Raw genomic sequence first — 13,849 nt, 5'->3', positions numbered from 1 at the left:
TTTAAGTTTAGGTTTTGGAAAGGTTTGGTTGGGAGGAGGCAAAGGAGAGGTTGAGGGGCAGTAGGCCAGGAAGGATCCCTTCACAGCTGCTGCAGAGGGGAGGCACTCTGCACATGCAAAGAGGCACGGCCTAGCTGCACCCCCCTCCGAGTGCCCCTATTTCCCAGGATTTACAGAAGTCATCCCGGTTTCTAATTTGATCCCTCTTTTCCACTGTTTAGGGAAGCTTCTAAGATTTGATGAATTATTGTATTTTAATATTTTGCTGGAAGCCACCCAGAGTGGCTGGGGAAGCCCAGCCAGATGGGCAGGGTATAAATAATATATTTTTATATTATTACTTCCTTAGCACGTCCCTATTTTCATGGGATAAATGTTGGAAGGGGAAGAAGTTATGCAGCCCCCCGAACCAAGGAGATAAGTGGCTATCTAACTTTTAGAAGACATCGGTTCTGTTTCTATATACGTTTTGTTCTGTTACTATATACGGTGGAAGCCGCCCGGAGTGTCTGGGGCAATCCGGTCAGATGGGTGGGGTGCAAATAATAAAATATTATTATCATTATGGAATAGGACATGCCGATTTCCCTCTCTGTTGGAAGGTATGCCTTTCATCTGTGCTTCCCTTGCCATTTGACTTCCCCTGTCTCCATTGCCTTCTTCACACCTCCAGTTTCTTGCACGTTTTGCAAAAGATTTGCTTATGCACAGTTTGGATTGTATCATCTTCCAGATTTGCCTGTGCACCACGTCCTAAGGACAGAAAAAGCCCGATTCTTTTTAAAAAGCAATCTGCACTAGGGCATCAAGAACCTTTTGATCCACCTTGAATGTGCAAACCTAAAGTTTTGGTATGGGTGCGAATCCTTCCTGCAAAAGAGTTTCTGGAGACACCCCAGCTCTCACTTCCAGCTGCTTGTCATTCAATATCTTACCTTCTTATCAAGCACATTGGTAACAAAGTTGCACCTTGAAACCTCCAGCGCCCCTGATATAACGCCACCACTTTTCTGAATACAGTGGGACCTTGGTTCCCAAACGCCTGGGTTCCCAAACACCAGAAACCCAGAAGTCTTCCGGTTTCCGGACATTTTTTGGAAGTCGAATGTCCGATGTGGCTGTCGGCTACTGTTTCTGGGCTGCCTGCACCAATCAGAGAATCATAGAGTTGGAAGAGACCACAAGGGCCATCCAGTCCAACCCCCTGCCAAGCAGGAAACACCATCAAAGCATTCTTGACATATGCCTGTCAAGCCTCTGCTTAAAGACCTCCAAAGAAGGAGACTCGTCCACACTCCTTGGTAGCAAATTCCACTGCCGAACAGCTCTTACTGTCAGGAAGTTCTTTCTAATGTTTAGGTGGAATCTTCTTTCTTGTACAGTGGAACCTCGGTTTATGAACACCTCGGTTTATGAATTTTCGGTTTATGAACACCACAGACCCATCTGGAACGGATTAATTCATTTTCCATTACTTTCAATGGGAAAGTTCGCTTCAGTTTATGAACGCTTCAGTTTATGAACAGACTTCCGGAACCAATTACACCCATGCTTCAGTTTATGAACGCTTCAGTTTAAGTACTCCGCGGACCCATCTGGAACGGATTAATCCATTTCCCATTACTTTCAATGGGAAAGTTCGCTTCAGTTTATGAACGCTTCAGTTTAAGTACCCCACGGACCGTCTGGAACAGATTAATCCATTTCCCATTACTTTCAATGGGAAAGTTCGCTTCAGTTTATGAACGCTTCAGTTTATGAACAGACTTCTGGAACCAATTGTGTTCATAAACCGAGGTACCACTGTAGTTTGAATCCATTGCTCTGTGTCCGCTTCTCTGGAGCAGCAGAAAACAACCTTTCTCCCTCCTCTATATGGCATCCTTTTATATATTTGAACATGGCTATCATATCACCCCTTAACCTTCTCTTCTCCAGGCTAAACATACCCATCTCCCTAGGCCATTCCTCATAAGGCATCGTTTCCAGGCCTTTGACCATTTTGGTTGCCCTCTTCTGGACACGTTCCAGCTTGTCAGTATCCTTCTTGAACTGCAGTGCCCAGAACTGGACACAGTACTCCAGGTGAGGTCTGACCAGAGCAGAATACAGTGGTACTATTACTTCCCTTGATCTAGATGCTATACTCCTATTGATGCAGCCCAGAATCAGAAGCCACGCCTTGGTTTCCGAACATTTCGGAAATCAAAGGGACTTCCAGAACAGATTAAGTTTGGCGCTTTTGTTTTTGCTTTTTATTTTGCCTTTTTGTTTTGGAGGCTTTTCTGGTTAATTTGTTTCTGTGACTGTGTGGAACCCAGTTCAGCTACTGATTGATGGATTGTGTGGCTGCGGAAATTGAGAATAGCCCCCCATCTAAACAATGACTGCCATCAGTGCGGGGAAGAAAAATTTTTTTTTAATTGCTATCATCTGCAATACTGTCTTCTTTATTTTATAGTACAGTACATTGATTATTGATTATTTTATGGACCAATGGTCTTGTTAGATAGCAAAATTCACATTAAATTGCTATTTTAGGGGTTGTTTTTAAAAGTCTGCAACGGATTAATCTGTTTTGCATTATTTCCTATGGGAAAGCGCTCCTTCGTATTGGAATGCTTTGGTTTTGGAATGGACTTCCAGAACGGATTAAGTTTGAGAACCAAGGGAAATGGGAGGTCTTGCAGGCTGGCCCAACTGGCCCCCCAATTGCAATCCACAAATCCTCGTGGAGACATGTTGAACCGGGTGTTGACATGCATGCAATGAATCAAGGGTGCCGAGGGGAAGCAACAAGCCGGCAGGAAAGATAAGCCATCCCACCTTGGGCTTAAATATTTATGTTATTCGAAAGCTGGGCCTGTCAGTGACGGATTTGCAGAGCGGGAAGGAGGGTTGGGGGCGAGCGGTGAAAAGGGGCATTTGTCATTTCCTTGAGCTGCAGGCGGCCTTGTAAGAAGAGTCATCCTCCTGCAAACGCCAAATGCCCCGGCAGAGCCTCTCTTCTTCCATGAAAGACGTAAGACATGGCTTGCCCTCTTTATAAAGACTTGAGCACGGGTCAGCAACCGTTTTCAGCCGTGGGCCGGTCCACCGCCCCTCAGACCATGTGGTGGGCCGGACTATCTTTTTTTGGGGGGGGGGGATGAACAAATTCCTATACCCCACAAATAACCCAGAGATGGATTTTAAATAAAAGGACACATTCTACTCATGGAAAAACACACTGATTCCCAGACCGTCCGTGGGCCGGATTGAGAAGGCGATTGGGCCGCATCCGGCCCACGGGCCTTAGGTTGCCTACCCCTGGACTTGAGGAATGAGATTATCACCCCTCTTTTATTGTCCATTCCAGGTCACCCAGCCACTGCCACAATGTCCTTTCTCTTGGCAGATCAAGATGAGAGAGAGAGAAGAAAGAAGAAAGAAAGAAAGAAAGAAAGAAAGAAAGAAAGAAAGAAAGAAAGAAAGAAAGAAAGAAAGAAAGAAAGAAAGAAAGAAAGAAAGAAAGATGGAGGAGAGAGAGAGAGAGTGTGTCCTTTCTCTTGGCAGATCAAGATGAGCAGGTGACAGCAAAGGTGGCAAGGTTTTTAGCCGGGGCAATCATAATAAGATCCACCATTTGACTATGGAGTCGAAACCCCAAAATGTATTTGATATACTGTAATTGACTTTTTATTTCTATTCATTGTATAGTGCATGGTTGTTTTATTGCTATGGCCAATGGCTGATGCATATAAAGATTCATTCATTCATCATAAGACAACGGATCTGGAAATCAGAGGGCACCGTTAGGAAACTGTTGTTCTTTCCACCAAAACAGCGCAAGGGTCTAGTCCTCATGGTTCTGAATAAAGGAACCGTCTGAAGAGCAGCATAGGAAGCATAGGCTTTGGGCAGAGTTTCTCCCAGCCCTACCTAAAGATGCCCTGGAGGACTTGAACCTTCTGCATGCCAGTGAATAAAGTAACATTCTAGTCCTCATAGTTCTGCGGGGGGAAATGACGAATTTAAACAGTGTTAGGGAAATGACATGCGGGGCACATCTTTAAAGTTGTTGCAATGTTACAGATATTATGCCTGAACGTATCCTTTCGACTTAACAGCCCAGGAGAGATGCCTAGCTTTATAAATTCGTAGAAAATCCATACTTTAACAGACTCTCCTCATTCCAATGCTCTTTTATCCTTTTGAGAAAGGTGAATTTGGGCTCCACCTCCCTCCATGAACCAAGAAGCAGGATCAGGGCAACCGCCATAATTACCCAACGGGAGAGCACACCCACGGTGCCCCACCCAGGGGGGCAACAATAGACATCCGCAGAGGCAGACAAGTCCTGAGGGCAAGGAGATGTCAGGTTTTATCGCTTTTTCGTGGATGGGTACTTAAGAGGCATTGGGAAAGGGATCTGAGAAAGTGACCTAATGTCAAACTTGTGTAACCCTTGTATACCCCTCCCTTAGGACATAGGTGGCGCTTTGGTCTAAGCCAGGCACGTCCAACAGGTAGATAGTGATGTACCGGTAGATCACTGGACGTCTGTGGTAGATCACTGGCTCCCCCCAAAGAAGCTCAACAAGTTTGGCTCCCTCCCCAAAGTTCAAGATTTAAATTGCCCTGCACCCAAAAAACCGGGACTTTTGTCCTCCCTAAAAAAGCTCAACAACCTTCCCCAAAACAGGGCTTTCCTTCCTAAAAAAGCTCAACAACTTTGACCTGAACCCCACAAAAGGGGGTAGATCACTGCCAGTTTTTAACTCTGTGAGTAGATCACAGTCTTCTGGGGAGTTGGCCACCCCTGGTCTAAACCACTGAGCCTCTTGGGCTTGCTGATCAGGAGGTCAGTGGTTTGAATCCACACAATGGGGTGAGCTCCCATTGCTCTGTCCCAGCTCCTGCCAACCTAGCAGTTCAAAAGCATGCCAGTGCAAGTAGATGAATAGGTATCGCTGCAGCGGGAATGTAAACGCCATTTTCATGCACTCTGGTTTCCGTCACGGTGTCCTGCTGCGCCAGAAGCAGTTTAGTCCTGCTGGCCACGTGACCCAGAAAGCTGTCTACGGACAGACGCTGGCTCCCTCGACCTGAAAGCGAGATGAGTGCTGCAACCCCAAAGTCGCCTTGGACTGGACTTAACCCTCCAGGGGTCCTTTATTTTTTACCTTTTACCCCTCCCCATTTGTGACATGCTAGTGATGTAGCGATGATGCCTTAATGATGCCTCTCAAAGTGTATTCTGGGGGAAAGAGGGAAGGTTTAAAAGAGGAGGTCACCCCACGCTCGGGGTTCTTACTCCTGGGGGGGGGGACCTGTTGCGCAACCATCAAGATTGTGGTCTCCTGACTGCTGTTTTGCTCCAAATTCCTTGGCTGGAACTTCCTTCTTTTACTGACCGCATGGACCCACCCAGGGGGGACTTGCGCCCTGACAAGCTGGGCTGTTGAGTTGTCTCTCACCCTGGAATCTCCCCTTAATGGTAGGAATGCAGGAAACCGCCTTATACCCCGCCAAGACCTACCCAGTGACGCACCTGGCACCTTCTGCATGCCAAGCAGGTGTTCTACCACAGAACCACTGAGTTCCCTTGGTTATTTTATAGGGCTGGGGGGGCCCTTCCCTTGCACCTCTGCATCTCAGACCCCCTGCAGATGTCCTTTTTATTGCATGCTCAGGGCGGGGCTACCAGGGGTGGGGGGTCCTCAGCAAGGCGCTTTGGCACCCGCAAAAGTTTCGGGGCGGCCACTCTCCTCCGTTTTCACTCAGCGCGCATCTGGTTTATTTCCATACCATATTTTTCCTGTGCTGCAGCAGCAGCGTGGTTTTATGGAGGAAGATGGCAGAATGTGATAAAGTGAGAGAAATCTACCTCTGTTATCGTGTAAATAATACCCCTTAAATAAAAGACACCAGTCCAGAGGGCCCTTTCATATCCTCTGTTGCCCTTAATAATCGTAATAATAATTTTATTATTTGTTCCCCGCCCATCTGACTGGGATGCCTCAGCTTCCAACTGCTTCTGAGGTTGTTGTTTTTTTTACAATGAAGTGATGTAAATAATAATAATAATAATAATAATAATAATAATAATAATAGTGTGTTCTCAGCCATCATATTATCGGCTCTCTCTTCTTTTAAATTTCTTCCGAAATTTACATATATCTCCTTCTCCCTCACCCTCACCAGTGCCACTGCAAACCACCCTGAGACCTCCAGGTATAGATAGGGCGGTATATAAATTCAATAAATAATAATAATCACAACCAACTCACCCCCCCCTTCCATCTTCCCACCCGCCAACATTTTTTTTGCCCGTTATTTCTGTTATCGCAAGATCTTTGGTGCAGAGACTTAGGTTTCAAGTGCCGTAGCTTTATAGCATGATTTTAAATATATATATATATAATAAAATAAATCAGCATTTGTTTTGGTTTTACATGGAAATTATATTTGGGGAGACAATGTGTTGTAGAAAAACAAGGTGCCATTCCTAGCCAAGGCCTCAGTGGCCGGCCAGGAAACTCAAAGTGCCATGTGGGGGGGGGAATATTATATTATATACACACACATAATGCAGCGTTTCTGAACACAAGTCACAGTAATTTCAGTATCGGACAACGAAATAGGGGTGAGCAGACTGGTTGTGAGGATTAGCACATTTCAAATCCAACACCTCCAGGTTATTATTGTTAAAACATAAGGCTACAAAAGCTCCGTAAAATAAAGACACACTCGTCTCCTTATAAATTAAAGGGGGTAGCCTCATTTGTTGTGGCCCCCATCCCAATTTCCTTGCTTGTATATGAGTTTTAAGGGGACTGCTCTGAAGATGAAGTAACCCCCGGGGTCTCTCTCCCTCACATACCGTACTTTCCCATGTATGAGACTAGGTTTCTTTACTCTAAAATGATGTTAAAAAACGGGGGTCGTCTTATACATGGGGGTCATCTCCCCCCATTTTCAAAAATTTGAGTCTCCAGAAATAGAGATCGTGTTATACACGGGGTCGTGTTACACAAGGAAAAATACGGTACACCCCCCCCCCGGATGTCTAATTCACCTCCTATTTTGTTCTCGAGAACATCCCCAACCCCAATCTCCTTTTAAAAATACCCAGCTTCATCTCTTTCCCAAATCCTGAAAGTATTTATATCCGTCCTGCCTTTCGGGGTGGGGGTGGGGGGCAGACACCGCAAAAGGAAAAAATAAACACTCCTGATCAAATAACATAAGCATTTTCCCCTTAATGGAAAATGGAAAGGGTGGGGGGAGGAAATGTAAGGGGTGTTTTCATTCCAAAGTAGTGCCTTTAAGGGAAAAAACATGGCAGGTTTCTTTTTCGTTTTTTTAAAATAGCTGTCTATAAATATTTCCATAGAGGAGAAAAGACAGCGCGGGACGTTAGCCTACAGAAGTTTGTTTCCAGCGCAGCTATCGGGGGCGAGAAAACGTGGAGCAAGGCCTGGATTTCTGCAGGTTCCAGGAGCAGACCTCGAAAGGGAGAAGATAAAGGAGGTGAAGATCCCATTGCAGGGCAAGGGCTTCTTGCTACCGTGGGGAGCCTGTTGGGTGAAGAGCAATTTTTCGGGTCACTGGAGGGATACTGGTTTGCTTGTGCTGGGGAGAGCGGCACAGCCCTCCGCTTGCAGAAGCAACGCCCAAAGGGGCCTTCTCCAGTCCAGTGCATCTCACCTCTCCATCCCTACGTTGCACACAAAGTCTCAAGCCGGAGTGGGATTTGAACCTGGACCACGCACAGCCCAAGCTCCGCCACCTCACCAGAGAGACCAACATTTGGAGAGAATCCAAGTCGGGCGGTTCATATGTGTTTAGACTGACCCCCAACGAATGCTCAAACTCAGTCTCACAGACGGGGCGGGGCGGGGGGGGAGGCCTTTTCTCAACCTGGCAAGGTTACCCCAAATCATTTTTTTTTAAAAAACGGAGTTGTCAGGGACGGAACTCGCAACCCTGTGCCCACAAAGCTTGCGGTCACCCATGGATCCTCTTCTCCCATGGGCTCTGTCCCCATTGAAACCACGCAGCTCCCAGGAGGAACGGGGAAGATTTATCCCCACGGCTGGGCTTGTGGCACAACCCAGGCTCCATGGGCGGAAAATGCAGGGAGGAAGACAGGAGGGGCGAGGCGTGGCCTTCTGCCCCTGGGCCCACGCCCGCCGTTGGCGTTCTTCCACAGTTTTCTCGGGAAGAGGGCAAGGAAACCACCATGGCGGACCTTTTCCGGTGGTGGAGAGGCCTTTCAAGACACACCCACCCCATGACGCCGCCAAGATGGCGCAACAACAGTGCCTTTCCCCAACCCCACTTCCCCCTTACGTCCCAAGGGGCAGGAAGGTGATATTCCCTTCTTGATCAAGACCGGCCTCGGTTGTCCTCCTTTCGGTCTCGGTGGCGGCCCCCGTGGCTGAGCCCCCATCACTCTGCGAGAGTGTCCTCTGGTTATCAAAGTTCTGCATTGCCAGCATGTTCCTTGGGGGGCTGCCCTGCTTGGCAATGGGGGACAGCAGAGGCTCGGGGGCTGACTCTGAGTCGTCGGTGGTCTCTGGGGTTTTCACATCGCTGTGATCCTCTTCCAGGGGGCTCTCTGCACCCGACTCCTCTCCGTCCTCCTCTTTCAACGTGAGCTGGAACTGGAACTTGTCGGGAGCTCCTTTCTCGGATGCCAACTCGTCGAGGGGTGGCGGGGGGCTGTGTGGGATCATACTCTGGTACCATTCACGGTTGTCTTCGAGGGTGTCCAAGATCTCCTGGGCATCCGGGTGGACGAGGTCAGCCCAGGTTTCCCAGAGCGGGTGAGCGATATAGTCTATAAATCCCACCTGCCAGAAGAGAGACAAAGACGGGGGCTGAGAGGACGCAGAAGCAAGGAACGCCCTTCCCTTCCCAGGACACCAGTCTCAATTCAAAGCCAAAGCCCAAAAAATAAAATACAAGGTGTGACCGGAAAGTTCGGTGGTCTGCTTCTTCCAGGTGTGCCTGGAGTTGTTCAGCAACCACTCGCTCAATCACCTTGCCCAAGAATGGAAGATTTGAGACTGGGCGATAGTTGGCCATATTGGCTGCATCTAAAGATGTTTTTTTAAGAAGAGGTTTGTTGTTTAGTCGTTTAGTCGTGTCCGACTCTTCGTGACCCCATGGACCAGAGCACGCCTATTTCAGCAGGTGTGGGAAGGCTCCCTCACAGAGAGAAGCATTCACCACCCCGCAAAGCCCATCGCCCAGCCCTTCCCAGCTAGCTTTTATAAGCCAGGATGGGCAAGGATCAAGGAGACAGGTGGTTGGTTTCATAGAATAATAGAATCATAGAGTTGGAAGAGACCACAAGGGCCATCCAGTCCAACCCCCTGCCAAGCAGGAAACACCATCAAAGCATTCTTGACATATGCCTGTCAAGCCTCTGCTTAAAGACCTCCAAAGAAGGAGACTCCACCACACTCCTTGGTAGCAAATTCCACTGCCGAACAGCTCTTACTGTCAGGAAGTTCTTCCTAATGTTTAGTTGAAATCTTCTTTCTTGTAGTTTGAATCCATTGCTCCTTGTCCGCTTCTCTGGAGCAGCAGAAAACAATCTTTCTCCCTCCTCCATATGACATCCTTTTATATATTTGAACATGGCTATCATATCACCCCTTAACCTTCTCTTCTCCAGGCTAAACATACCCAGCTCCCTAAGCCGTTCCTCATAAGGCATTGTTTCCAGGCCTTTGACCATTTTGATTGCCCTCTTCTGGACATGTTCCAGCTTGTCAGTATCCTTCTTGAACTGTGGTGCCCAGAACTGGACACAGTACTCCAGGTGAGGTCTGGCCAGAGCAGAATACAGGGGTACTATTACTTCCCTTGATCTAGATGCTATACTCCTATTGATGCAGCCCAGAATTGCATCTCTCGTCCAAGCAGCCTGTCCACATCTTCAGAGGTAACAGATTGAAATTGATCCTACGCAATTTGACTAGACAGGACTCTAGCATTCCCTTGTCCCGGCCCTGCTCCCACGGTGGAGTCTACCTCTTCCCAAATCTGAGCAACTTTATCTGCAAAAAACTTTGCAAAATCATTGCAGGAGATAATGTGGCCTGTGCTGGGCCCCGATGGAACAGGTGGTTCCGCTAAATTGCGAACCACCTGAAAGAGTCTCCTGCTGTTGTTTTCTGCAGATGCAATAGAGGCGGTGAAGAAAGTCTTCTTTGCCGCCGCTATCACCACTTGTTAGGCTCGACACTGAGCTCTAACCCTTGTCCGGTCAGCTTCAGAATGAGTTATCTGCCACCGGCGCTCTAGCCGTCTCAGCGATTGTTTCATTGCCCTCAGATCCGTGGAAAACCACGGGGCTGTCCGGGCTCCATGCAATCCACGGGGCTGTCCGGGCTCCACCAGGGAATCGGCTGAAAGGCCATCAACATTGGAAAAAACATCCCCTACCACTCTCTGGAAACCATTTGGATCCATTAAGTGGCGGGGGCGGACCATCCGAATCGGTCCCACCTCCCTGCAGAGGGGAAGGGTTGCAGAGAAGTCCAGTTGCACCAGGTAGTGATCTGACCATGGCACTTCTTTAGTTTTGCTTTTACTTAGTGTCAGATCACCAACATCCATAGAGGTAAACCCCAGGTCCAAGGCATGTCCGTGGCTATGAGTTGGGCCAGACTTATTCAGGGACAGCCCCATGGAGGCCAAGCTTTCCACGAAGTCCTGAGCGGCCCCTTGTAAGGCTGTGTCGGCATGGATGTTAAAATCCCCTAGGACAACCAAGCTAGGCGTCTCCAGGAGAACATCCGCCACAACCTGAAGCATCTCAGGCAGGGAATCCTTGGTGCAGCAAGGAGGTCGGTACACCAGAAGGAATCCTGTACTGCCCCTATTGCCCAACTTCCAGAACATGCACTCAGAGAACTGGGTCTTTCCAATAGGACGCCTGGTGCAAACTAATGACTTCCTAAAAATCACTGCAACCCCCCCCCCCTGCCCACAATGCCTGGGTTGCTGTGCGTAAGAGAAACCTGGTGGACAAGCAGTGGCAAGAACGGGCCCATCGGCTTCATCCAACCAGGTCTCCGTTACACATGCCAGGTCAAGTCCTCCATCCACGATCAAGTCATGGATGGCAGTGGTCTTATGAATCATTGACCTGGCATTGCACAGCAGCACCTTCAGGTCATGTGGGTATCCCTTGCTGATTCCAGTATCCGTCTGGTCGGACCAGACCCGGAGGCAGGGATAGTCCTCAGACAATGACTGCGCCTGCCTCCTTGGTAATGACATGGTCTGGTCTTAGCATAACTCCTCCTCCTACCCGTGATCACTGAGATCGGTTGTCCCAGTGCCACACCCCCCCCCCCGGTGGAACCTGTCCCAGCCATTTTGTTGGCTGGGACCCATTCCCAGGCAGCCCTGACCCCTCCCCTTAAGAACAAAATAAAACCTATATAAGCACACACACAAAAACACAGTAAAACAATAAAAACCAAAAACAATAACAATTACAAATGTGCCAAAATTAAACAAATTCCCAAACTAAACATCCCTCCCAACCACCCCACCACAAAGTATTTAAAAAGGTAAAAAAGAAATTAAAAAAAACAACCCTCAACCCATCGAAAAGCCCCCCCCCCCGGCACACCCACCTGGGACTTCTCTATGGAGGCGTTGTGCTTGTCGCACATGGGGCTTATCTCCATGCCCTTCTCCCGCTCCCGGTCTCCCTGGTGGAAGAATTCCACCATGATCCGGTCCGTCCACTGGCGGTACAGCTCCAAGGGTTTGGTTGGGTTGCTGAGGTCTGCGCAGTGAACGATGTTCTGCAGCACCTGGAAGGGCAGATATGTGTCGCTGTCAAGCATGAACCCTCGGGTGAAATTTGGAGGAACATATGGAACATTTTGGACTCCCAGCTGTCCATGGAGGCGCAGGTCAGTTCTGTGTCCAGGGCGGCTATCTACCAGCTCCATCTGGGACGCAGGATGAGACCCTCCCTGCCCGCAGGCTGTCTGGCCAGAGTGGTCCATGCTCTAGTTATCTCCTGCTTAGAGTATTGCCATGCACTCTACGTGGGGCTCCCTTGGAAGGTGACCCAGAAACTGCAACTAATCCAGAATGTGGGAGCTAGACTGGAGACTGGGAGCTGCCACCAAGACCACATAACACCGAAAGACCTACATTGGCTCCCAGTACATTTCCGAGCACAATTCAAAGGGTTGGTGCTGACCTCAGAAGCCTTAAACGGCCTTGGCACAGTAGACCTGAAGGAGCGTCTCCACCCCAGACACTGGGGTCCATCTCCTGAGGGCTTTCTGGCGGTTCCCTCCCTGCGAGAAGTGAGGTTACAGAGAACCAGGCAGAGGGCCTTCTCGGTGGTGGCACCTGCCTTGTGGAATGCCCTCCCACAAGATCCCTAGGAAATAAAAAAACTATCTGACATTTAGAGTAGATTAGAAGCCATCTGAAGGCAGTCCTCCTTAGGGAAGTTTTTAATGACTGATGTTTTAATGTATTTTAAATCTTTTGTTGGAAGCCGCCCAGAGTGGCTGGGGAAACCCAGCCAGATGGGTGGGGTATAAGTAATAAGTTATTATTCTTATTCTAAAAGAAGTTTCACCTGAATGCGGTCGGAGTAGTTATCCAAAAGCAAGACCCCCAAACTGGTGACTTTCTTGGTCTCTACCATCGTCTTCAGATCAGCCAGAAGATTCATGTGTTTGGACATATCTGTCGCCAGGACCTGAGACCAGAAACCGCAGGGGGGAAATGGATTTGATTTCTGATTATTCTATGCCACATTCCATTCAAATGAATCCCAAAGCAGCTTGCAAACAACAAATAATAACACCGTGATAAAACGTATTAGAACATCACAAATACAGCAAGCAAATCAGCCGTGAAACCTTTGCAATCTATAAAATACTGTGAACAAGGCGACAACTAAAAAATAAGCCAAACATCGCAACTAAAGGAAAAGCCGTATTATATGATTAACAAATAAACATGGCATTTATAATCTATCAAACAAAAGAAGCAATATTAAACCAAACAGCAGCCCCCCCAAGAAGCGAAGCCCTGAGCTCCTCACCATGTCAATGGCCATCTTGCGGAGAGACTGGCGTTGCTTTTTGGAGATGTTCTGGAAGATGTCACAGTTTTCCTCTTGCAAGAGCTTGAAGCCCACAGCCAGGTGGTGGTTCTCAAGTACCGACGCATCGTTGTACATCAGGGCCAGCTCCGAATCTAGGGATGGGAAAAGGGCGCTCAGTTTGGCAGGTGATCTCTCCGGATCAGAGGAGGCCATACATGTGGGTGAGAAGGAGAGGAAGGGAGCAGATTCACATAGGGGCTTGAAGCAGCCGACCAACATTTTGTGGGAATGTTCAGGGTGGCAGAAGAGGATATATTGTTTATTAATATCCTTCCTAACTTTCGCTAGCAAGTTCCTTTATGTAGCCGAGTTACATTTCCCTTTATCCAAGGATTTAAAACTTTATCCAGGATTTAAAACTTCAAAGCCAAATTGAGAGTATCTGGGTCAAAATTAAGGGAGGGAAAAATAACAGTGATCTCATTGTGGGACAGGTACGGTAGGTAGCCGTGTTGGTCTGAGTCGAAGCAAAATAGAAAAAAATTCCTTCAGTAGCACCTTAAAGACCAACTAAGTTTTTGTTTTGGTATGAGTGTCAGACCCTTATATATATATACAGAGGGTGGTGGGGGTGGGTGGGAATGGGTGATGGGCTGATATTGCCTACAGACAGCCACCCAATCTTAAACAACTCCTCACTCATAATAATACAACCACCAGACTTAACATGGACACTGGTACCAGAGCCTGCAATAAACC

The 13,849-nt window shown here is 48.0% G+C and overlaps 1 protein-coding gene across 2 annotated transcripts in view; it reads right to left on the bottom strand.

Moving 5' to 3' along the window:
• Positions 1–5,963: 5,963 nt before the first annotated feature.
• PDE4C (phosphodiesterase 4C) overlaps positions 5,964–13,849 on the bottom strand; it is a 90,049-nt gene continuing 82,163 nt past the window's right edge. For both annotated transcript variants that reach the window (XM_035119374.2, XM_035119373.2), the window contains 4 exons: positions 13,088–13,242; positions 12,617–12,739; positions 11,646–11,828; positions 5,964–8,840 (listed from right to left, as the gene is read on the bottom strand). In XM_035119374.2, coding sequence (XP_034975265.2) covers positions 8,334–8,840; positions 11,646–11,828; positions 12,617–12,739; positions 13,088–13,242 — 968 coding nt within the window. In that variant the 3' untranslated portion in view covers positions 5,964–8,333. The remainder of the gene's footprint in view (positions 8,841–11,645; positions 11,829–12,616; positions 12,740–13,087; positions 13,243–13,849) is intronic.

This window comes from Zootoca vivipara, chromosome 6 (assembly GCF_963506605.1).
Source record: "Zootoca vivipara chromosome 6, rZooViv1.1, whole genome shotgun sequence".
In the NCBI taxonomy this organism is placed as follows: domain Eukaryota; kingdom Metazoa; phylum Chordata; class Lepidosauria; order Squamata; family Lacertidae; genus Zootoca; species Zootoca vivipara.
Note: the sequence above shows the minus strand (reverse complement) of the source record. Positions and strands in the feature narration are given on the sequence as shown.